Source organism: Galeopterus variegatus, unplaced genomic scaffold (genome assembly GCF_000696425.1).
Source record: "Galeopterus variegatus unplaced genomic scaffold, G_variegatus-3.0.2 Scaffold5892, whole genome shotgun sequence".
Classification (NCBI taxonomy): Eukaryota; Metazoa; Chordata; class Mammalia; order Dermoptera; family Cynocephalidae; genus Galeopterus; species Galeopterus variegatus.
Genome location: NW_007732003.1, coordinates 90808 through 108258, shown reverse-complemented (window position 1 = coordinate 108258; position 17451 = coordinate 90808). Strand labels below are relative to the sequence as shown.

The 17451-nt window shown below is 52.4% G+C and overlaps 1 protein-coding gene across 2 annotated transcripts in view; it reads right to left on the bottom strand.

The window, feature by feature from the left end:
* Window positions 1-2953: 2953 nt before the first annotated feature.
* Window positions 2954-17451, bottom strand: part of RSPO4 (R-spondin 4) — a 39113-nt gene continuing 24615 nt past the window's right edge. The window contains exons 2-5 of one of the 2 annotated variants that reach the window (XM_008590166.1): window positions 10822-11013; window positions 10027-10167; window positions 7563-7748; window positions 2954-3091 (exon numbers count right to left, since the gene is read on the bottom strand). In XM_008590166.1, coding sequence (XP_008588388.1) covers window positions 2982-3091; window positions 7563-7748; window positions 10027-10167; window positions 10822-11013 — 629 coding nt within the window. In that variant the 3' untranslated portion in view covers window positions 2954-2981. Of the gene's footprint in view, window positions 3092-6477; window positions 6564-7562; window positions 7749-10026; window positions 10168-10821; window positions 11014-17451 lie in introns of those variants that run through there. The other variant, XM_008590167.1, reaches the window with a different exon arrangement.

The following is a 17451-nucleotide window of genomic DNA, read 5'->3' as shown; positions in this document are numbered from 1 at the left end:
TTTGCCCCAGCTGCCCCTCATTGGCTGTGTGACCACAGCCAGTTTCTGAGCTTCTCTGTGAACTTCTCCAAGCTTCGCCTGTAAGAGGCAATTAGATGACGACCACCTGACAGCAGAGGGTCTCCTTCCCAGTAAGGTGCCTCGGTCCCCTGGGGGATGTGGGAGAGGCTGGGGTTTCTAAGGATTAGGAGCTGGGGGGGGGGAATGTCTGAGATATAAAGGCTATAGGAGGGGCTTGGCCCCTGAAGAAGCTTTATCTTCTAATTTGAAACCAAAACACATTGTCCCCAGCTCCCAGTTGGGGACAGAGGACCAGGCCCCCTGAGGGAAAAGAATGTGGCCAGGGAACTGCAGGACCCTCTTCTCTTATTTTGGTCACCCTCAGCATCCTAGGATTTGAATCTTAGCAGAAAACTTCTCTATAGAATTATATATTTACTTAATATATATATAATTCTATAGATTCAGATTATTGATCCTTGAGGTCAGAGTCAGAACTGCAGCCCTCAAATCGAGACCCCCAGCTCTGGGGCTGGAAGTCGTTTGAGAGCCTCCCCTCCCTGCAGCTTGTCCTAGAATGACTAGCTTTGCTCTCGTTGCCTGCTCCTACACTTGTTCACAATTAGTAGGTCTGGGGTGGAGCCCTAGAATCTGAATTTTTAAAAAAAATTCTCCCCAAGGAATGCTGTTGGGCCTCCCAGATTTGGGCAATGGATTTAATCCAGCCTGGCCTCCTCTTCATCCATCAAATGGAGACGTGGAGGCCCAGAAAGGGGAAATGACTTGGCCTAGGTCCCACGGATAGCTGGTGACAGGCTGGGACTTGAACACATGCCTCCCAATGCTGAGGTCACTCTACCCAGCAGTTCCCGCTGTTTAGATGGCTTTGTGGGGTTGTCAACCTATTTAGGGCCCCAGCCCCTCAGACATGCCATACGTGGGTTCCTGGGGCCAATTCTGTGCTTCATGGGGCTGAGAAGCCCTGGGGGCCCTCTTCTCCCTCTGGCTGAGCCCCCTTCTTGAGAGGAGTCTGGAGGACGTGAGGGCCCCTCCTCTCTTTTGAGCATTCTCCCCCCTCAAGCTGAAACCCTACCCTGTCCCCAGTGCACCCTGACCCCTCTCAGCCCTGTTCATTCCAGCGAAAACCACCCCACATGTTTTCGATTCTGCTACTCCAAACTCATCAGCATCATGGTTTTGTAACACCCGCTTGATGCCCAAGAAGCATTTGCAAGCTTCTTTTTTTTTTTCCCTTTATTAAAAAAAAAAGTTGGGGTCTTGAAACAGCAACAGAGCATCTCAGATGCACAAGCTTTTGCAGTAAAGCGGCTGGTGGCCTGGCCAGGCGAGGAGGGGCTCTAGCTGTCCTCAGGGTGGTGTGAGGGGGAAAGGGGAGGGAGCAGTGCCAGGGGATCCCCATCTGCCAGGTGCAGGCAGATCTTCGGGTGGACACTCTCCTGGGGTGGGGGGTGTGATATGTCACCACCTAGAGCCTCTCCCAAGCCCCCAGCCCTCCTTCCCCAGACCACCGTGGGCCTCTCGGGGCTCAGCCTCTTGCTTCTTCTGCCCATCTCTGCTCCCAGCTGCTGAGCCTGGTGAGTTCAGGCCAGCTGGTAATGGCGATGCAGGTCAGGAGTGCCCCTTCCTGGGGATTCTGGGGTGCAAAGGAGGCGGGGGGTTCCCTACGGCGGAATGACAGGCAGTGAGAATAACCTTGCTCATAAGCTTGGTCTAACCTGGGGACTCCTCCTAGTGTTCTTCCTGCCTGGGGTGGGGGTGTCACAGTGAAACGCAAATGCTCAGGTGTCAGTGGTGGGTGTGGTGAGTGCAGGGTCTTGCTCCTGACCCAACCATTTCCTTCATCCCCTCCCCAACAGACCCCCAAAGTTTCCTCTCAGCTGTGGATGTGCTAGTAGGGTACCGTCAGGTGGAAAGCTGAGTGCATGTGTTCCCTGTGTGACCTTGGGCAAGTCCCTTCTTTCCCAGACCTCAGTTTCTCCATGGGTGCAATGGACGAGAGGTGCCGGGGTGGGAAATGAAGTGGCTGGATAATCTCAGAGTTCCTTTCAGCCTGATGGCCTCTTCTGGGCTGACTGGCTAGTTCTGCCAGGGGTGACAGCCCCACCTGATCCAGTGCTTGAGTCCCCAAGGGCCTTTGGAGTATGGCCAGCTTGGGAGGAAGAGGCATGGGAACCGTGGGAGAGCGCTGGTCGGGTACAGCAGGCAGCTTCCAGGAGGATGGACCTGGCAGATGCGGGGCTGGCTGTCCCGTCAGAGGCCTCAGCATGGCTCCTCCACTGGCAGCCGGGGAAGGTGTACAGGCCGGGCCTCGGGAGGCCTCGGAGCCTCTTCCAGTGGGCTCCTTGGGGAAGCTGGGTGGCAGAAGGCTGTGGAAATGGCCTCCAGGGACTGCGCAGAGGATGAGGCGCTTAAAGCCCTGGGTTCTGGGGTCTTCTTGGAGCAGAAGCATGGGCCCTGCCCCACAGAAACCCCTTCTCTGCAAACGTGGAGTTAGGACAGGGTCAGGGAAAGGCCTAGAAAAAGATGTTTGCTGTCTTTAAGGAGTAGATAGAGAGAGCTGCAAGGGAGGGCACAGGCTCACAGTCTGTCTCTTAAAAGTGTGTGTGTGTGTGTGTGTGTGTGAGAGAGAGAGAGAGAGAGAGAAGGACACAGTGAAGAAGAAAAAGAAAAACGAAAGGAAGAGAAAGGCAGACAGATAAAAGGGGAGAGAGAAGAGGAAGGAAGGAAAGAAGGGAGGGGGAGAGGGAAATAACGATGGAAGAAATGAAGGAAATAAAGGAGAAAAGAGAAAGAAAAGGTATACTGACAAAAAAAGGGAGAAGGTGAGGGAGAAGGAAAGATAAAAGGAAAAAAAGAGAAAGCAGTGGTGGCGGCAGCAGCGAGGAAGGAAAGCGCAGGGCAGAAGCAGCGAGCTGCAGTGCGCGGTCGCGGTCGCGGTCACGGTCACGGTCAGGTTGCGGTCACGGCTGCAGGCCAGGCTGCTGCGGCCTCACGTCCAGCCGGCGGTCCAGCTTCCTGTCCTTTCGCGGGCGCCGGTCTTTCCGGCCCTTCTTCTGGCTGGGGTTTCTCTCTGTAACACGAGCACAGGGCGTGTTTCTGAGGCTGCAGGGCCAGTTAGGTCCTGGAAGGTTCCCCAATCCCCGGCTCCGACTCCCTGAGGACGGGGCTCAGGAGGACGTGCGGGTGCTGACTTTGCAATCACTCCTTAGAGTTTGGATTGTAGGATAAGTTGCCCCAAACTGAACACCTTTCTCTAGCTCCTTAGGGGGTGGGAGGAGCATTAATTTGCTGAGGGCCTGCCTGAGCCAGGCATCTGGTCTGGCCTGGAGGTTCACGTGGAACCCCCATCAGGACTTAGGGTGGCCTACTGGGGGCCCCCATGACCATCCTACGTGCACTCATTTCACCGTTTACAAGGCTCTTTGCTAGAGACTCAGCACCTTCTGCCTGGATCCCTGTGCCAACCTCCCCGCCACAGGCTCTGCCCTTCAAAATCACACGACAGCAGCAATAACTTAGCATTTAGCTGGTGCTTGCCACATGCCAGCACAGCTCCAAGTGCTCCAAGAACATGAAACTCACAACAGGGGGGGGGGGGGGGGGGGGGGGGGGGGGGGGGGGGGGGGGGGGGGGGGGGGGGGGGGGGGGGGGGGGGGGGGGGGGGGGGGGGGGGGGGGGGGGGGGGGGGGGGGGGGGGGGGGGGGGGGGGGGGGGGGGGGGGGGGGGGGGGGGGGGGGGGGGGGGGGGGGGGGGGGGGGGGGGGGGGGGGGGGGGGGGGGGGGGGGGGGGGGGGGGGGGGGGGGGGGGGGGGGGGGGGGGGGGGGGGGGGGGGGGGGGGGGGGGGGGGGGGGGGGGGGGGGGGGGGGGGGGGGGGGGGGGGGGGGGGGGGGGGGGGGGGGGGGGGGGGGGGGGGGGGGGGGGGGGGGGGGGTCTGTACCTCACCCAGTCCTCTCTGTGGAGATGGGTGGGCTGGGGGGCAAATCCAAGACCTAATTCTGACTTCAACCCCATTGTGTCCCCCACCCCACCACCCCTGGTACAGCTGGGCTGAGCTCCTAACACAAATATCTGATTAGTCCCATTTCTCAGACGTGGTGACTGAGGCCTAGCAAGGGGAGTGACTTGCTCAGTGGCACAGCCTAAACTGGGCTTTCCGGAGTCCAGGTCTGCGCTCTCACTTCTAGGTGGCAAACTTGGGCAGAGGGGACAAATTGAGTGACCAGTGGCCAGATGGCTGGCAGGAGTGGACAGAGTCCCAGCATGCTTTAAGAGCAAAAGAGGTCTGGTGCCCCTGTACCCAAACTCCTCTAGTGGCTCCCAGCTCACTGGATGGAGTAGGAGTTCTCTCCCTGGCCTGCACGACCCCACTTCATCTCTGACCTCTCTCAGTCCCTCCAACTTGACCCCTCACCCCAGTCACTGGCCTCCTCTCTGCTCCTCCTCACAGCAGGTCCAGGCCGGCTCACACCTTCCCACTGGCTGCGCTAACCCTGCCGCCTGGAGTGCTCTTCTGAGCTGTTGTTTGTCATTACTATCAACAGGTGACAAGACTGAGGTGTGGTCGGGAGCAAGGCCAGCCCTAACTTTCTGGTTTACAAAGTACCTCCACACGTAGGCCATTTTTAGACGTCGTTTGTCCCCCATACATGGAGCCGTGTGCAAGGGCACACAGCGAGGCAGTTAGAGACCTCAGAGCCCCATGGCAAGGAGAGGGAAGTTTTATTTCCTGAGTGTCAACTGTGTGCAGGTCTTCCCAGGAGTCAGGGCTGCGGCTCCAGTCCTGGGTTCTCCCTCCACAGGGCAGATTCAGAATCATCCCCTTAGGTCAGGCTGCCTATTTCTAGGGGTCCCCAGACCCCTCCAAGCCCTCTGGGGGTACTGAAGCCAGATTCCCACTCTAAGCTCTGGGCTGACTGCGCAGCCCCCAGGTGAAGACAGCATCTGGGGACAGGGTGTGGGTGCTGCCAGAGTGGCCCTTGACAGCTTTGGAGGTGGAGATGTGGGGGTGAGTGGCTTTGGGTTCCTATTCCTTCCCTATGCCTGCCTGACAGCTGCCAATGTACCCATGCACTCACCTACTCACCTACCCACCCACCCACCAATCCACCCACCCACCTGCCCACCCATCTACCCTCCCATCCTCCCACTCACCCTCCCATCCACCCACCCATCCACCCACCTACCCACCCATCCATCTGTCCACCAACCTACATACCCATCCACCTATCCACCCACCTATGTACCCATCCCCCCACCCAACCACCTTCTCACCCACCCATCCACCCATCCATTCATCTGCTCACCCACCTACCCACCCATTCATCCATCCACCAAATACTAACTGGACACCTAGTACACGCCAAGCCCTGTTCTAGGCATTAACTAGAGAGACAGCCATGAACAGGCAGACAAAGACCTTGCTCTCCTTGGAGATCACATTCTAGTAAGGAAGACAGACACTAAACAAGCAAACACAAGAATGAGCAAGATTCTTTCAGAAAGACATATGAGGGTACTTCAAAAAGTTGGAAAAATAGAATTAAAAGATAATACAAATCTTTCCCTGAACTTTTTGAAGTGTCCTTGTAAGTACTACGATGTGATGTGACGGAAAGTGACTCGTGGGGGGTGGGGAGAAACTCACGGAGAGCCTCTCTGAGGAGGTGATGTTTGAGCTGAGACCTGGGTGGTGCAGGGAGCCGCAGCAGGCCTGTTGTGGGGTTAAAGGAGCTGTGCTTACAAAGCACTTAGCCCGCGCCCAGCCAGCGTGTGGTCAGCGCTTTCCTGCTGCTGCTGCTGCTGCTGCTGCTGTTAGTATCTGGGGAGGAACTTTCCTCTCTTGATCCTTACACCTCCCCTTCTCCCCCAGCCAATCAGAGACCAGCCCTCAGATGCCATGACAGGTGTGGCCACAGTAACAAGGGCTGTAGAGAACTGTCTGTCTGTCTGTGTGGGTGCTTCCCTGGGTCTGGAGTCTCTTAGTTTCTCTGGTCCCATATCAACCTCGCTCTGTCCCCAACTGCCCAGCATGACTCCCAGAGGTTCCCATCTCTGCTATCTGTACTTCCAACCCAGACACCACAAGTCCTTCTGAAACAGTGGTATCCCGGGTTCACATCCCAGCTTCAACGCTTCTCAGCTGTGAGCCCCGAGTGGCCTGGCCCCAGGTCCCTCCCCCTTAAACATGTCTTTAGATTCCTCTTTGCTGCCTCTGCCTGGCTGTGTGACCCTCGAGCAAGTGACTCAACCTCTCTGGTCTCAGTCCACTCATCTGTAAAGTGGGGATAATAACAATACCTACCTCATAGTGTCATTGCGCAGATTAAATGAGTTCATGACTGTAGAGAACTTAGCATAGTGCCCAACACGCGGTAGGTGCAGTTAACATCGCTAGTTCCATGTTATTACTACTGACGGTTTGCATCTTACCAACCACACTTTGCAGCCTCTCTTCCATCTAAATCAGTGATTCTGAACAGCCTCCAGGTGCTACTTTGGAAATCTGTGTAGTGGTCCGGGTTGTCACAAAGAAGCAGCTCCCACTAGCATTCAGTGGACAGGGATCAGGGGTTCTGGATGGGACAGTCCCCCACAAAGGAGAGTGGTCCCCTATTCCATCCAATTCTCTCACATCCTGCCCAGTCTCATGGAGCTGAAAAATCTGCTTGCTCAGAGCTTAACTCTGTTTTACATACAAATGCCAGGTGACACTTCCATTCACTGAGTATTCTAGGACTGCTAGTACCGTATCAGTCAAGAAGTCAAACAGTTTGGTTGGACTTTAATAATCATAAGTCACTGTTTGGGGAACCGCATCTCTGATGGCAACGTGGTTGTGCATTTGAGGCGCTGACCACGGCTACAGCCTTCACCATGATTCTGCTTCACTGTGTTCTCTGGCATGCTGGGCCGGAGCGCTTCCATAATGCAATTTTTTCCTTCCTCTTCTATATTACAGTTAAGGAACTATACTGATTTATTTTATTTTTTTTAAACCACTTTGGGGCCAACCCCGTGGCTCACTCGGGAGAGTGCAGCGCTGGGAGCGCAGCGGTGCTCCCGCCGCGGGTTCGGATCCTATTTAGGATGGCCGGTTTGCTCACTGGCTGAGTGCAGTGCGGGCAACGCCAAGCCAAGGGTTGGGATCCCCTTACCGGTCACAAAAAAGGACAAAAAAACACCCAAAACAACAACAACAAAAAACACTTGTGCAAATGAGTTACATTATCTATGAATTTCATTTCAGAATAGTAAAGAGAATGTTCCAAAATCTTTGTTATTAAAAGAGGGGTGGTCAATCTGAGAGAGGAGAGAACTCCTGACAAGCTCAATCTTCCTAGTGTACTTGGGACTGACCCCAGCAAGGAAGACCCTCCCCTGAAAGGACACTGGGGAGGGTAATGCTTAATGAAGGTATGGCCAATGGTGTGGACTTTCAGGCAGCCTTACAGGTGCTATTTGTGGAGGAAGCATCCTGAGGCCAGTAAAAGTCACCTGTGGGCCCTGCCTGCTGCAGCCCCACATGCCATCCTGGTGCTCACCTCCTGGGCAAGGCCTCTGGATGGGACACTTCCTTGACTCGGAAAGCACCTGGCAGGCTGCTGCCTCCTCCCGCCCAGTCCGGCCAGCCTCTCGTACCCGGGTCTCCAGGCCCCAGGCTGAGCCACAGGTCTTCCCGTTGTGTGTGCAGGGGCTCCAGCTGCCCCAGGGGCCCAGCTCACACTCCTCTGTGGGGTGAAGGGAGAGACAGACAGACAGAGTCAGTTGCCAGTGAGTGTCCTTCAGATCCAAGGGTTCGGTCCCCTGATACACCCCCTCCACCCGCAAGGGACTCAGTCTATTACTAGGAGCAGAGGGGAGATTTTGAAAAAACTATAATAGCCTGGGATGAGAGCTACACTAAAGCATGCACAGACTGCTATGGGCTAGAAGCCAGAGTCATGGACATAAAAGTTCTTAATAGGGGGTCATTTAAAAAATACATATATATATATATATTTTTTTTCACATTCTTTTAAGAGTCCCTGAGAGGTAGGCACAGAACACAGGTAGCTGTGAATACCCCCATTTTGCAGATTAGGACACTGAGGCCTACAGCAGGTAAGGAGTTTGCTAAGGGAACACAGCACGGGGCTTGCACAATGGATACAGCAAGTTCAAGAACAGGGAAGGGGGGTGGTGCAGAAAGCAGGTCTCCAGACCTTAGAATAACAGCCCTGCTACTAGATGCATTCATTTAACAAGTAAAGACTAAGCACCAATAGGGTGCCGGGTGCTGTTCTTGGTGCTGAGGGGCAGCAGCTGACAGGACAGACCTGGGCCTGCTCCTGGAACTCACCTCCTAGAGATGTCAGGCTGGGAGGGCAGGGGGTGCATAGTACAGTAATGAGGGAATGACAGGCAGCTGTGGGAGCCCAAGGAGGCACGGGTCACAGCAAGGGGGACCATGGAGACTTTCTGGAGGAGGAGACTCCTGAACTGAGTCTTGAAGTAAGGGGGGAGGGAAGGGGGATTATCCAGGTTTGGGAGGAGCAGTAGGTGAACCAGGAGGAAGAAATAATACCAGCAAAGTCCCCAGGATGACCTGGCCCTCTGTTCTTGTCTAGAACTGGACCAGCCAGAGCTGAAACCCAAATGGGGGAGGAATAAAGGGATGGGGGTTGAAAGGCCAGCAGATGGGGACCAGACTACCCAGAGCACGAAGTCATGGGAGTCACTGAAGGGCCTTGGGCAGAGAGGAAGCTGAGCAGACTGTCATTTTGAAATAATCACTTTGGCTGCTGGGTGGAGCACTGGCTGGAGATCGTGAGACCAGAGGCAGGGAGACAGGCAGGAGGCTAAGGCCACATGGTCTTGTGATGGGCAGAGGGTGGGGAGAAGGTGGCAGGTGGGGTGGGGTGGGCAGAAGGGGGTGTGAGGAGTGGGGTGGGCTTGGGAGCTTTATGCTGTTTAATTTTTTCCCCCAAAGTTCTTTCTGCCACCCGACATATTACATATTTATGCATGTGTCACACTTCTGTCTCCCCACCGAAATGTCATATCCAGGAGGCCAAGGGCTTTGTCTGTTTTGCCCACTAACACGTCCCCAGCATCCAGGAAAGCGACTGGCCATGGCAGACTCTCTAGTAAATATCTTTTGGGTGAATGAATGAACAGAGCGGGTTGGGTAGAGGGTGAGGGAAAGAGAAGATTCAACAATGATGCCTGTGTTTCGGGCTTGGCCATTGCACGGGTCGTGGCGCTAGTTATTGACAGAGGAAACCCAGAGGAGGCACCAGGCTGAAGACGAGGGTTGGGGGAGAAGGAGGGACCCAGAGGGCAGGTGGGCTGCTCAGGGAGGGACGTGGGGACAGTGAGTCATGAGCCATCAGCTGTTGGAATGACTGTGAACGTGAGCCCAGGGAGGGTTCGGGTGAGAAGGTCAAGGAGCAGCCTTGTGTGAAGCCAGACCACAGAAGAGGAACTCACAGACGAAAGTCTGGAGAGGAGCCGTCAGAAAGTCAGAGCAGTAATAATGACAGCCAACAAGCATTGAGCATTTACAGCACGCTAGTTCCTGTTTTAAGTTATTTAAATTGTATTAATTTATCTAATCCTCAGGAGCACCCCCTCCCCCTGATGTAGGCTCTATGTTTTATTGTAATTTTTTTAAACGTTTGGAGAAACTGAGGGACAGAGAGCTTAAGTGACTTGCTTAAGATCACTAATGGGTACATTTTAAGAGCTAGGATTTGATCCCAGGTCTGTCTTATTCCAAAACTGGTGCTCTTCTTCTGTGTCCTGCTGCCTCCTTTTGTAGTAATGATGCCAGCGTTGGTAGTAATAGTAATCATAACCACATGATTATAATTACTATTATAATCATGCTGGCACCAGTGTCTTGCAGGATTACTATGTGTAGGTAGCCGGTGGACCTGACATGGTGCTGGTGGGCCTCCCATCTCCACATGACTTCCTCCCAGGGAGGGAGGGGCAGCAGGCAGGGTGAGGAGGTCCCCCACTCACCCTGACACTCCTGTGTGTTCTGGTGGGCTTCAGTGCCCGGCGGGCAGGTGGGCAGACACTTCCCCTTGTACAGGTAAAACCGCCTCTTGCACCGGATGCAGAAGTCCTGGCTAAAGCAGCTCTCGCAGGTGGTCCCACATTCTGTAATAGACCAGGGACACCACAGGTGAGGGCAGCTGCCTGGGAGGGTGTCCTCTGGGTCTGCCTGAGGTGGGAGGGGTCTCTGAGTAGCCCTAGGTTCTGTAGCACTGGGGTCAGGACTTAGTGTCTCCTTTGAAGCCCAGACTTGGCCAAGGTCAAAGTGAGCTGCGTGTGAGAAGAACTCCCTTTCTCATTTGAGTGGAGGCTCAGAAAGAGCAAGTGACTTGCTTGAAGTCACACAGCTAAACTGGGCTGGGAGTGAGGATCCTTGGCTCCTTTTCCACCAAGACTCAGAGATAGAGATGATTTGTCCCAGGTCATAGTGAAAATTAGAGTTAGGACTCCTTTTCCCATTTGAGGTAGGCCCAGAGAAGGGGAGTAACACGCCCAGGGCCACACAGCACACTAGGTTAGAACCTGCCCTATTAGTGCTGGGAACTATCAGTGCCCTGTTAATGCTGATTAAGGCTGAGAGGAGACTCACTTGCCTAGGGATGAAGAGCCAGCCCGGAACCAAGCAAGTATCTCAGAGTCTGGGCTCAGGCATACACCTACTTCCTCTCTGGCTGTGTTGGGATGAGAGGGTGAGATGTGAGCCAGTCAGTAGTGCCCAGGAGCCCAGCACTAGCAGAGGACAAGGTGCGAGCCACGTACTTTTGCACCTGTTGACCTCCTGGCCACGGATGCCGAAGTAGCCGGGAGGACAGTCGTGCATGCACTTGCCGTACTGGCGGATACCTTCCCGGCGGATGAACAGGAAGAGCCTCTGCTGGCAGGTGGAGCAGCCGTTCTCCTCTGAGCAGATTACACAGCCTGTGCAGTTGCCCCCTAGGCCAGTGCCCACTGCTATCCAGACCAGGGTGAAAGGAGGCAGAAAGGAAGAGAGAGATGATCAAACCAAATGTGTGAGCAGATCAAACTGTTTTATTGGGATATTAACTGGACACATGGACACCCAGACAAAAGACTACATTCCCCAGCTTCCCTTGCAATTAGATAGTCATGTGACCAAAATCAGGCCAATGGGATGTAAGGTAAAGCAGTGCATACAAATTCTAAAAAGCTGCCTTAAAGGGCAGGGATGTGCCCTTTGCCATTTTCTCATCTTTTCTGTTGTGTGGAATGTGAACATGACGGCTGGAGCACAAGCAGCCATTTTGGATTATGAGTTGAAAACCATATTCTGAGGATGGTGAAATAGGATAAAAATTACCTGGGTCCCTGAGGAAGGCAGAACTGCTATAGCAGCCCTGGACTGCCTGAGTAGACTGTTACATGACAGAGAAATCAATGCCTATTTTGTTTAAACCACTGTTACTTGCAGTTTTCTGTTACTCACAGGCACACTTCATCTTTACTAAAGTAGTGTGGATAAGGCTACTTTAAAAAGTTCATGGAAAAAAGAATTAAAAGATAATATGAATCTTTCCACGAGCTTTTTGAAGTACCCCCATATTTTCGAGTGTGCATGGGGTTCGTATGCCTGTCAGGGTGGGGTGAAACCCTAGCCCTCCTGCTCAGTTTCTGACCAACACTCTTACTAGGCCTCACAGTCAGCTTAACATAAGAATATCTGCTACTCCCTCACCCCGTCCCCCTGCCCCCTCCCTTTCCCTCAAGGCCGGTGTGTTCCAATAAAAACATCGTGTATGAAACAAAAAAACAACAAAAACCTGCAAAGCTGTTACGGAATGCTGAGTGCTCAGAATAGCTGCCCCCTGCCCCAGACAAACCGTATAAAGCCTCTGCTAGTCTGTAAGAGGGCGGAACACTGATCTTTCAGTTTCCCCTCCAGGTTCCCTGGAGTCAACTCCCTTGCTTGATAATGTTCGGCTCCGAGTCTTTCATTCTGTTTGTCTTGCCAACCTAACAACTCCATTTCTCACTGCCACCATCATCAGGTATAGCACGTTGAGGGAGAAGCTTTTTTGTTGCCCCAGAATTGGCAACCAGGACCCAAACCTGGGGAGAAAGAGGTGGAAATACCCTAAAAATCTAAAGAGAGATCGATTCTCTAAGGTTCATAGGGAGTGTCTGTTACCCTGACCCTCACCTCAGGATCCTGATTATGCTGACCACTTAGAGAAGGGACTCAGGAGTTAGGAGAAGTGTCAGCTGGGGAAGTGGTGGCGGTGCTGTGGCTTTTCCTTTGTTCCCAACCCTCCAAACCAAGTGAGGAGATCAAGGGAACCCCTCACAGAGACAAGTGTACCAACATCTCGTGCCCCAGTTGGCCATAAACTTGCATCCATAGCCCTGTGAATCTGTTCCCTTCCCACCCCTCTTTGAGAAGAGAAAAGGAGACCAGGAGAGAGAAGAGTAAAGCTGGGCGTGGAGACAGCAGAAGAGCCTGCACACCCTTCATGGCAAGCATGAGGGGTGCTCAGTGGCAAGGGGCACCTTAGGAGTGGCCAGGCTCAAGTGGTATTGCTGCTGCCTTGCACAGGAAGGCTGGTGGCCGGCAGGTGCGCAGCAGTAAGAGGCAGCAGGCAGACCACTGGGGACAGAAGGTGGGAGCGAGTCAGGAAGTGGCCGATGTCATGAGGGACAAGAAAGGACAAGGCAGCTCCATAGAGGCAGCAATTGGGGAAACATTAAACTGTCTCATGTTATACCATAAAGGTCAGACGTTTAATGAACCGGTAACACGCTTTGGCTCACCTGAGGCCCATGGCCACCCAGCAGGGGATATTCTTGGCTTTCCAGCTCCCAGCCTCTCCCCTATTCCTGTTGGTCCCCATCTCCCTTTTAGAGGAATTCCCCATTGTGTGAGGTCCTGGTGAAAGGCAATCCTGGTGCCTTCCCCCTGGAACAGAGACCAAGGAGGCCCAGCCCTTCTTCAAGTCACCAGAGGGTGGGCCTATCCAAAGCCTGGGGATGGGACTCAAAGAGCGAAGGGACACATAGGAATGGAGTCACGGTGGAGGCACAGCAGGCTCTGCCCAGGCCTGACTGGGGTCTTTCGTATTCCCTCCCTCCCTCGATCCCTCCAGCCCTTCCTCCCTCCCCAACTACAGCACTGCCACTTCCCCAGACCTGATCTTCAGCAACCTGGATTCTGTGAGCCCCCCAGATCCTGCTGATAACCCTATTTCTGTTGCTTAACAACCGAGGAGCCTGGCCAATCCAGGCAGGCTCATAAGGAGGTACACAGTAACTAACACGTTTTCTGGGGTCCTGTCCCCAGGCACTAGGCCAGAGTGGCAGTGCCCTTGATTCTGTTGTCCTGGGAAGAGAAACTGCAACAGGGCTACAGAATAAAGGTTTATGTGTTTCCAAAGCTGTATACCTGGCAGGGACCAGAGGGCAGAGAGCAAGCATGATGTTGTAAGAGGGATTCCTGGGGCCAGAGAGAGAAGATCATCCACCGAGAATTTAACAGAGCCCAGACTTCTCACCCACCTGGCAGAGAAATTTAAGTCCTGATGTTACTAAGGGCTGGCAAGGATTAGGGGAATCTTTCACTTCTGATAAAAGTGTAAACTTTAGAGAAAAATCTAGCAGTATCTAGTAAATTTGAGAAAGTGCCTCTTTTAAACTCAGCAATTTGGCTTCTGGTATAAACCTTAGAGCAGCAGTTAAATGCTAGCATGCACTGGCAGCTCCTGGAGGGCTTATTACAGCACAGATCGCAGGGGTCCACCTGGAGTCCCTGATTTGGTAGGTCTGAGGAGGAGCCTGAGAATGTGCATTTCTAAGAGGTTCCCAGATGATGCTGATGCTGCTGGTCCCAGGACCACACTTTGAGAACCACTGGCCTGGAGAAACTCTTGTTTATGTGCACAAAGAGACATGTACAAAGATGTTTATTGTGGCATCATTGAATAGCAAACAATTGCAAAAAGCCAACCCTTTGTCAAAAGAATAGATAAGTAAATGTGGTATAGTCTTATACCACACAACAAGCCAGCCCTGAAAAATGGCTGTTATCTTTGTGGACGCATCTCAAAGACAACGCTGAGAGGATAAAGCAAGTTGCACAAGGACTTATATAGTAAAAACCATTTATATAAAGTTCAAGAACCTGTAAAACAACACTTTGTAACATTTATAATACATAAATGTGTATTAAGAGTAAACAACATATAAAGGACTAACAAACACTGACCTCAGGATGGTCGCACCTCTGGGGCCAGATGTGGGGTAAGAGACAAGGGAAGAAGACTAGAGACTGTGCTTTTATCTGTAATATTTAATTGCTTAAAATCTGAAGCAAATATGAAAATGGCAAAATTTGATCAAAGTGGCTGGTGGGTACACTAATGTTCGTTATATTATTTTTTATTCTTGACCGTAGGTTTGAAATAGTTCACACTAAAAATATATTTAGAGAAAAAAGAGTTTAGCCTCTATTGCGTCCTAGGGCAGAGGGAGGAATACATTCTTTTTTACCCTTCCCCCCCCCCAGCTCCCTTCCCCAAGCCCTGTCCCATCCTCAAGCTGAGGTCTTGGGCAGGGGAAGGTGACAAATTCTGGAGACATGGGAGAGAGTTCGGAGAGCAGTAGAGACACATAGCCTTGAGCACTGTGCTAGTCAGCCCCCATGTCCATTCCCCCCTTTATCCCCAGTAAAGGAACCTTGATTTTAAGTAGAGTCCACATCTTCTAAGAAGAAAGACTACATTTCCCAGGGTCCTCTGCAGCTATATGTGGTTATGTGTCTAAGTTTTGGCCAATGTGGTGTGAATGGGAATGTTCAGTGCCACACCCAGGAAATGCCTGCGGTATCTTCCTCTCCTTCTCCCTTCTGTCTATGGGGTTGCAGACTTGGTAGCTGGAGCCACGGCAGATCCCGGTGGCAGAGGGATCTTACAGAAAGACACCATGGCATGGCCCTACTAACCCAGGACTACCTACTGCAGAGATTCTTGTTTAGGCCACTGGGCCTTTCTGATGCACGATAACAGCTAATGATATCGGGTCTTCAGCCAAGCAGATCAACACAGAGTGACGTCAGTGGAGACCAGGGTGCCCTTCTCTGTGCATCAGCTCCATGTACGCCTGTTGGACCCAAAATGTGACCCCACTGACAAAGGGTAAGGGGACCCTCAGTAGGCTTAGGGTGATCTCTGCCACCTGGCAGAATAGGAGTTCAAATTACAAATTCTGTTCAATCACGGGAAAACAAAGTGGTATGTCCTGCAAACAGAGTTTATGGACTGAGACTCACACCCTGATGCGGTGATGTTGCCCATTTTGCAGCTGAGCAAACCAAGGCTCTAGGAGGTGAAATGACATGCCTGTGTCACATGAATCAGTAGGGAAGGTACCCAGGTCAGCCTGCCCCGCACGGCCTTCTTAGAGCATTTTCTCAGGGCCTCTTCTGTGTCAGGCAGAGCCTGAGGCTACAGGAGTGAGTTGCACATGGCCCTGCCCTTATAGGACTCACAGCCTGGTGGGAGGGACTGAAGCCCACAAAAGTGATAGCAAAGCAGGATAAGAAGAGTGTTCCAAGACAGGGACAGAAGAGCTTACGGATTACTCACCTGATCCCTGCAGTTTCCCTGGGGACCCAGGCAGTGAAACAGCAAAAAACCCCAGTAAGAGCTACAGCACTATTTGTAGAATGATGTCTTGACATGCTGAAGGCAAAAGTACCCAACAAGAGCCCTTCCCTGACCTCAGAGATTGACCTCGGTGCACGTGTGCACCCTTGGGGCACAGATCTTAATTAGCATCCTTCAATCCTGGGTCTTTGAAGGGATTGCTTTGTGCTGCATTCTTGGCCCTGGCGGTTGGCAAGGGTGCCCTCTAGTGCCTCTATGTTGTAATAGCACCTCCGACTTTGAATTCTAATGGTCTGTCTGGCGTTTCATCACGTCTCCATAACTCATTAGAAAGAGTACGCTACTAATCCCCCCCCACCACCCCAAGGTCACGGGTGTAGGGACTATATTTCTCACTTTGCAAATAAGAAGTTATGACAACTAAAGTCTGTACAGTGCTGCTCTAGAAAGATCCAAACTAGATGATTCTTAAACTTGGCTGTGCATAAGAATCCTCAGGGAAACTTATTAAGTGTCTGGTTCGGGCCCAGATATGTTGGGCCCAGATATGTGCATTTTAACAAGTTCAAGACAAATTTAATAGGCATCTTGGAAGTGTCTTCCATGCACACCGTCTCCTTTCCCTGAGAACTGGCCCTAGCAAACCGTGTCTGTACTGCATGACCCTGACCCTGGCCGATGGCAGACTGAACCAGGGACCAACAACTCAGACAGGATGGGCCAGTCAGACTGTCTGTTTTGAGAATTTTGACTCTGGGCTGACAGACAATGTCTGGGCTGGTCTCTTGACCTAAGGACATTAGCAGGTGAGGAGGGTAGCCCATTCTGGTGCACGTGTGTGAGAAGACTCGGTGGAACCAGCTAACAGAGGCCCCACCCCTCCACACTCTCTGACTTTGAGATGCCCCAGATGCCCTTAACTGGGGCTTGGCCAATCAGAGCATCAGGTCCTCTTGACTGCAATCGTGGTTGGTTCAGACACAGGCACATGTCCCAACTAGAGCTAGTCTTGGGATTTTTGCTTAAGTCAATGAGTGTGTGTGTGTGTGTGTGTGTGTTTTCTTTTCCACTCTTTGGATCTAGGAGGATGTAGGCCAGAGCTGGTGGCACCACATTAAGAAAGAGCCTCTTGAGAAAGGAGGCTACCCAGAGCCAAGGGATACAGAACAATTCCAAAAGGAGTCATCTGTGTACCTGGGTTCACCCCTGGGTGATCCATATATTCTCTTTTCGCAAGCCACTTTGAGTTAGGTTTTCTGTCACTTGCAACAAAATGATTCCTGACTAATATAGGAACAGAGAGAGAAAAATAAACAAATCAAATACAGAGAGAGAAGCAGCAACCAGAGACCTCATGGGCACCAAAGACACTAAGTTTCTGACTGCCTTTCAAGCTCAGGTTTCAGTCCCTCCCAAGGCTTGGCTTGCCCCATAGCTCCAAAGAAAGTCACTTTTTCACTTGAGCCAGTTCTATTCTGTCAATTTGCAATCAAAACAGATGTAGCCCACTAGATAGGAAACAGATCATGGTAGAACAGCTCCGCTTTGGCAGGGGTGAGGGGTCTGGAGCACCGCCCACCCAGCCTGACCACCATGGCACTCCAGAGGATTCTAGGGCTCTAGGGAGCACACTTTGAACCCCCCTGGGTCCTTCCACACCTCAGGTGGATTTTCCATCACTTCCCTCTCCCAGCTCAGATGCAAATTTCTCAATAAAAGCATTTGAACTCTTAATTGTGACTTCCCAAGTTTTCTTTGGGCATGAGAGTAGATGGCA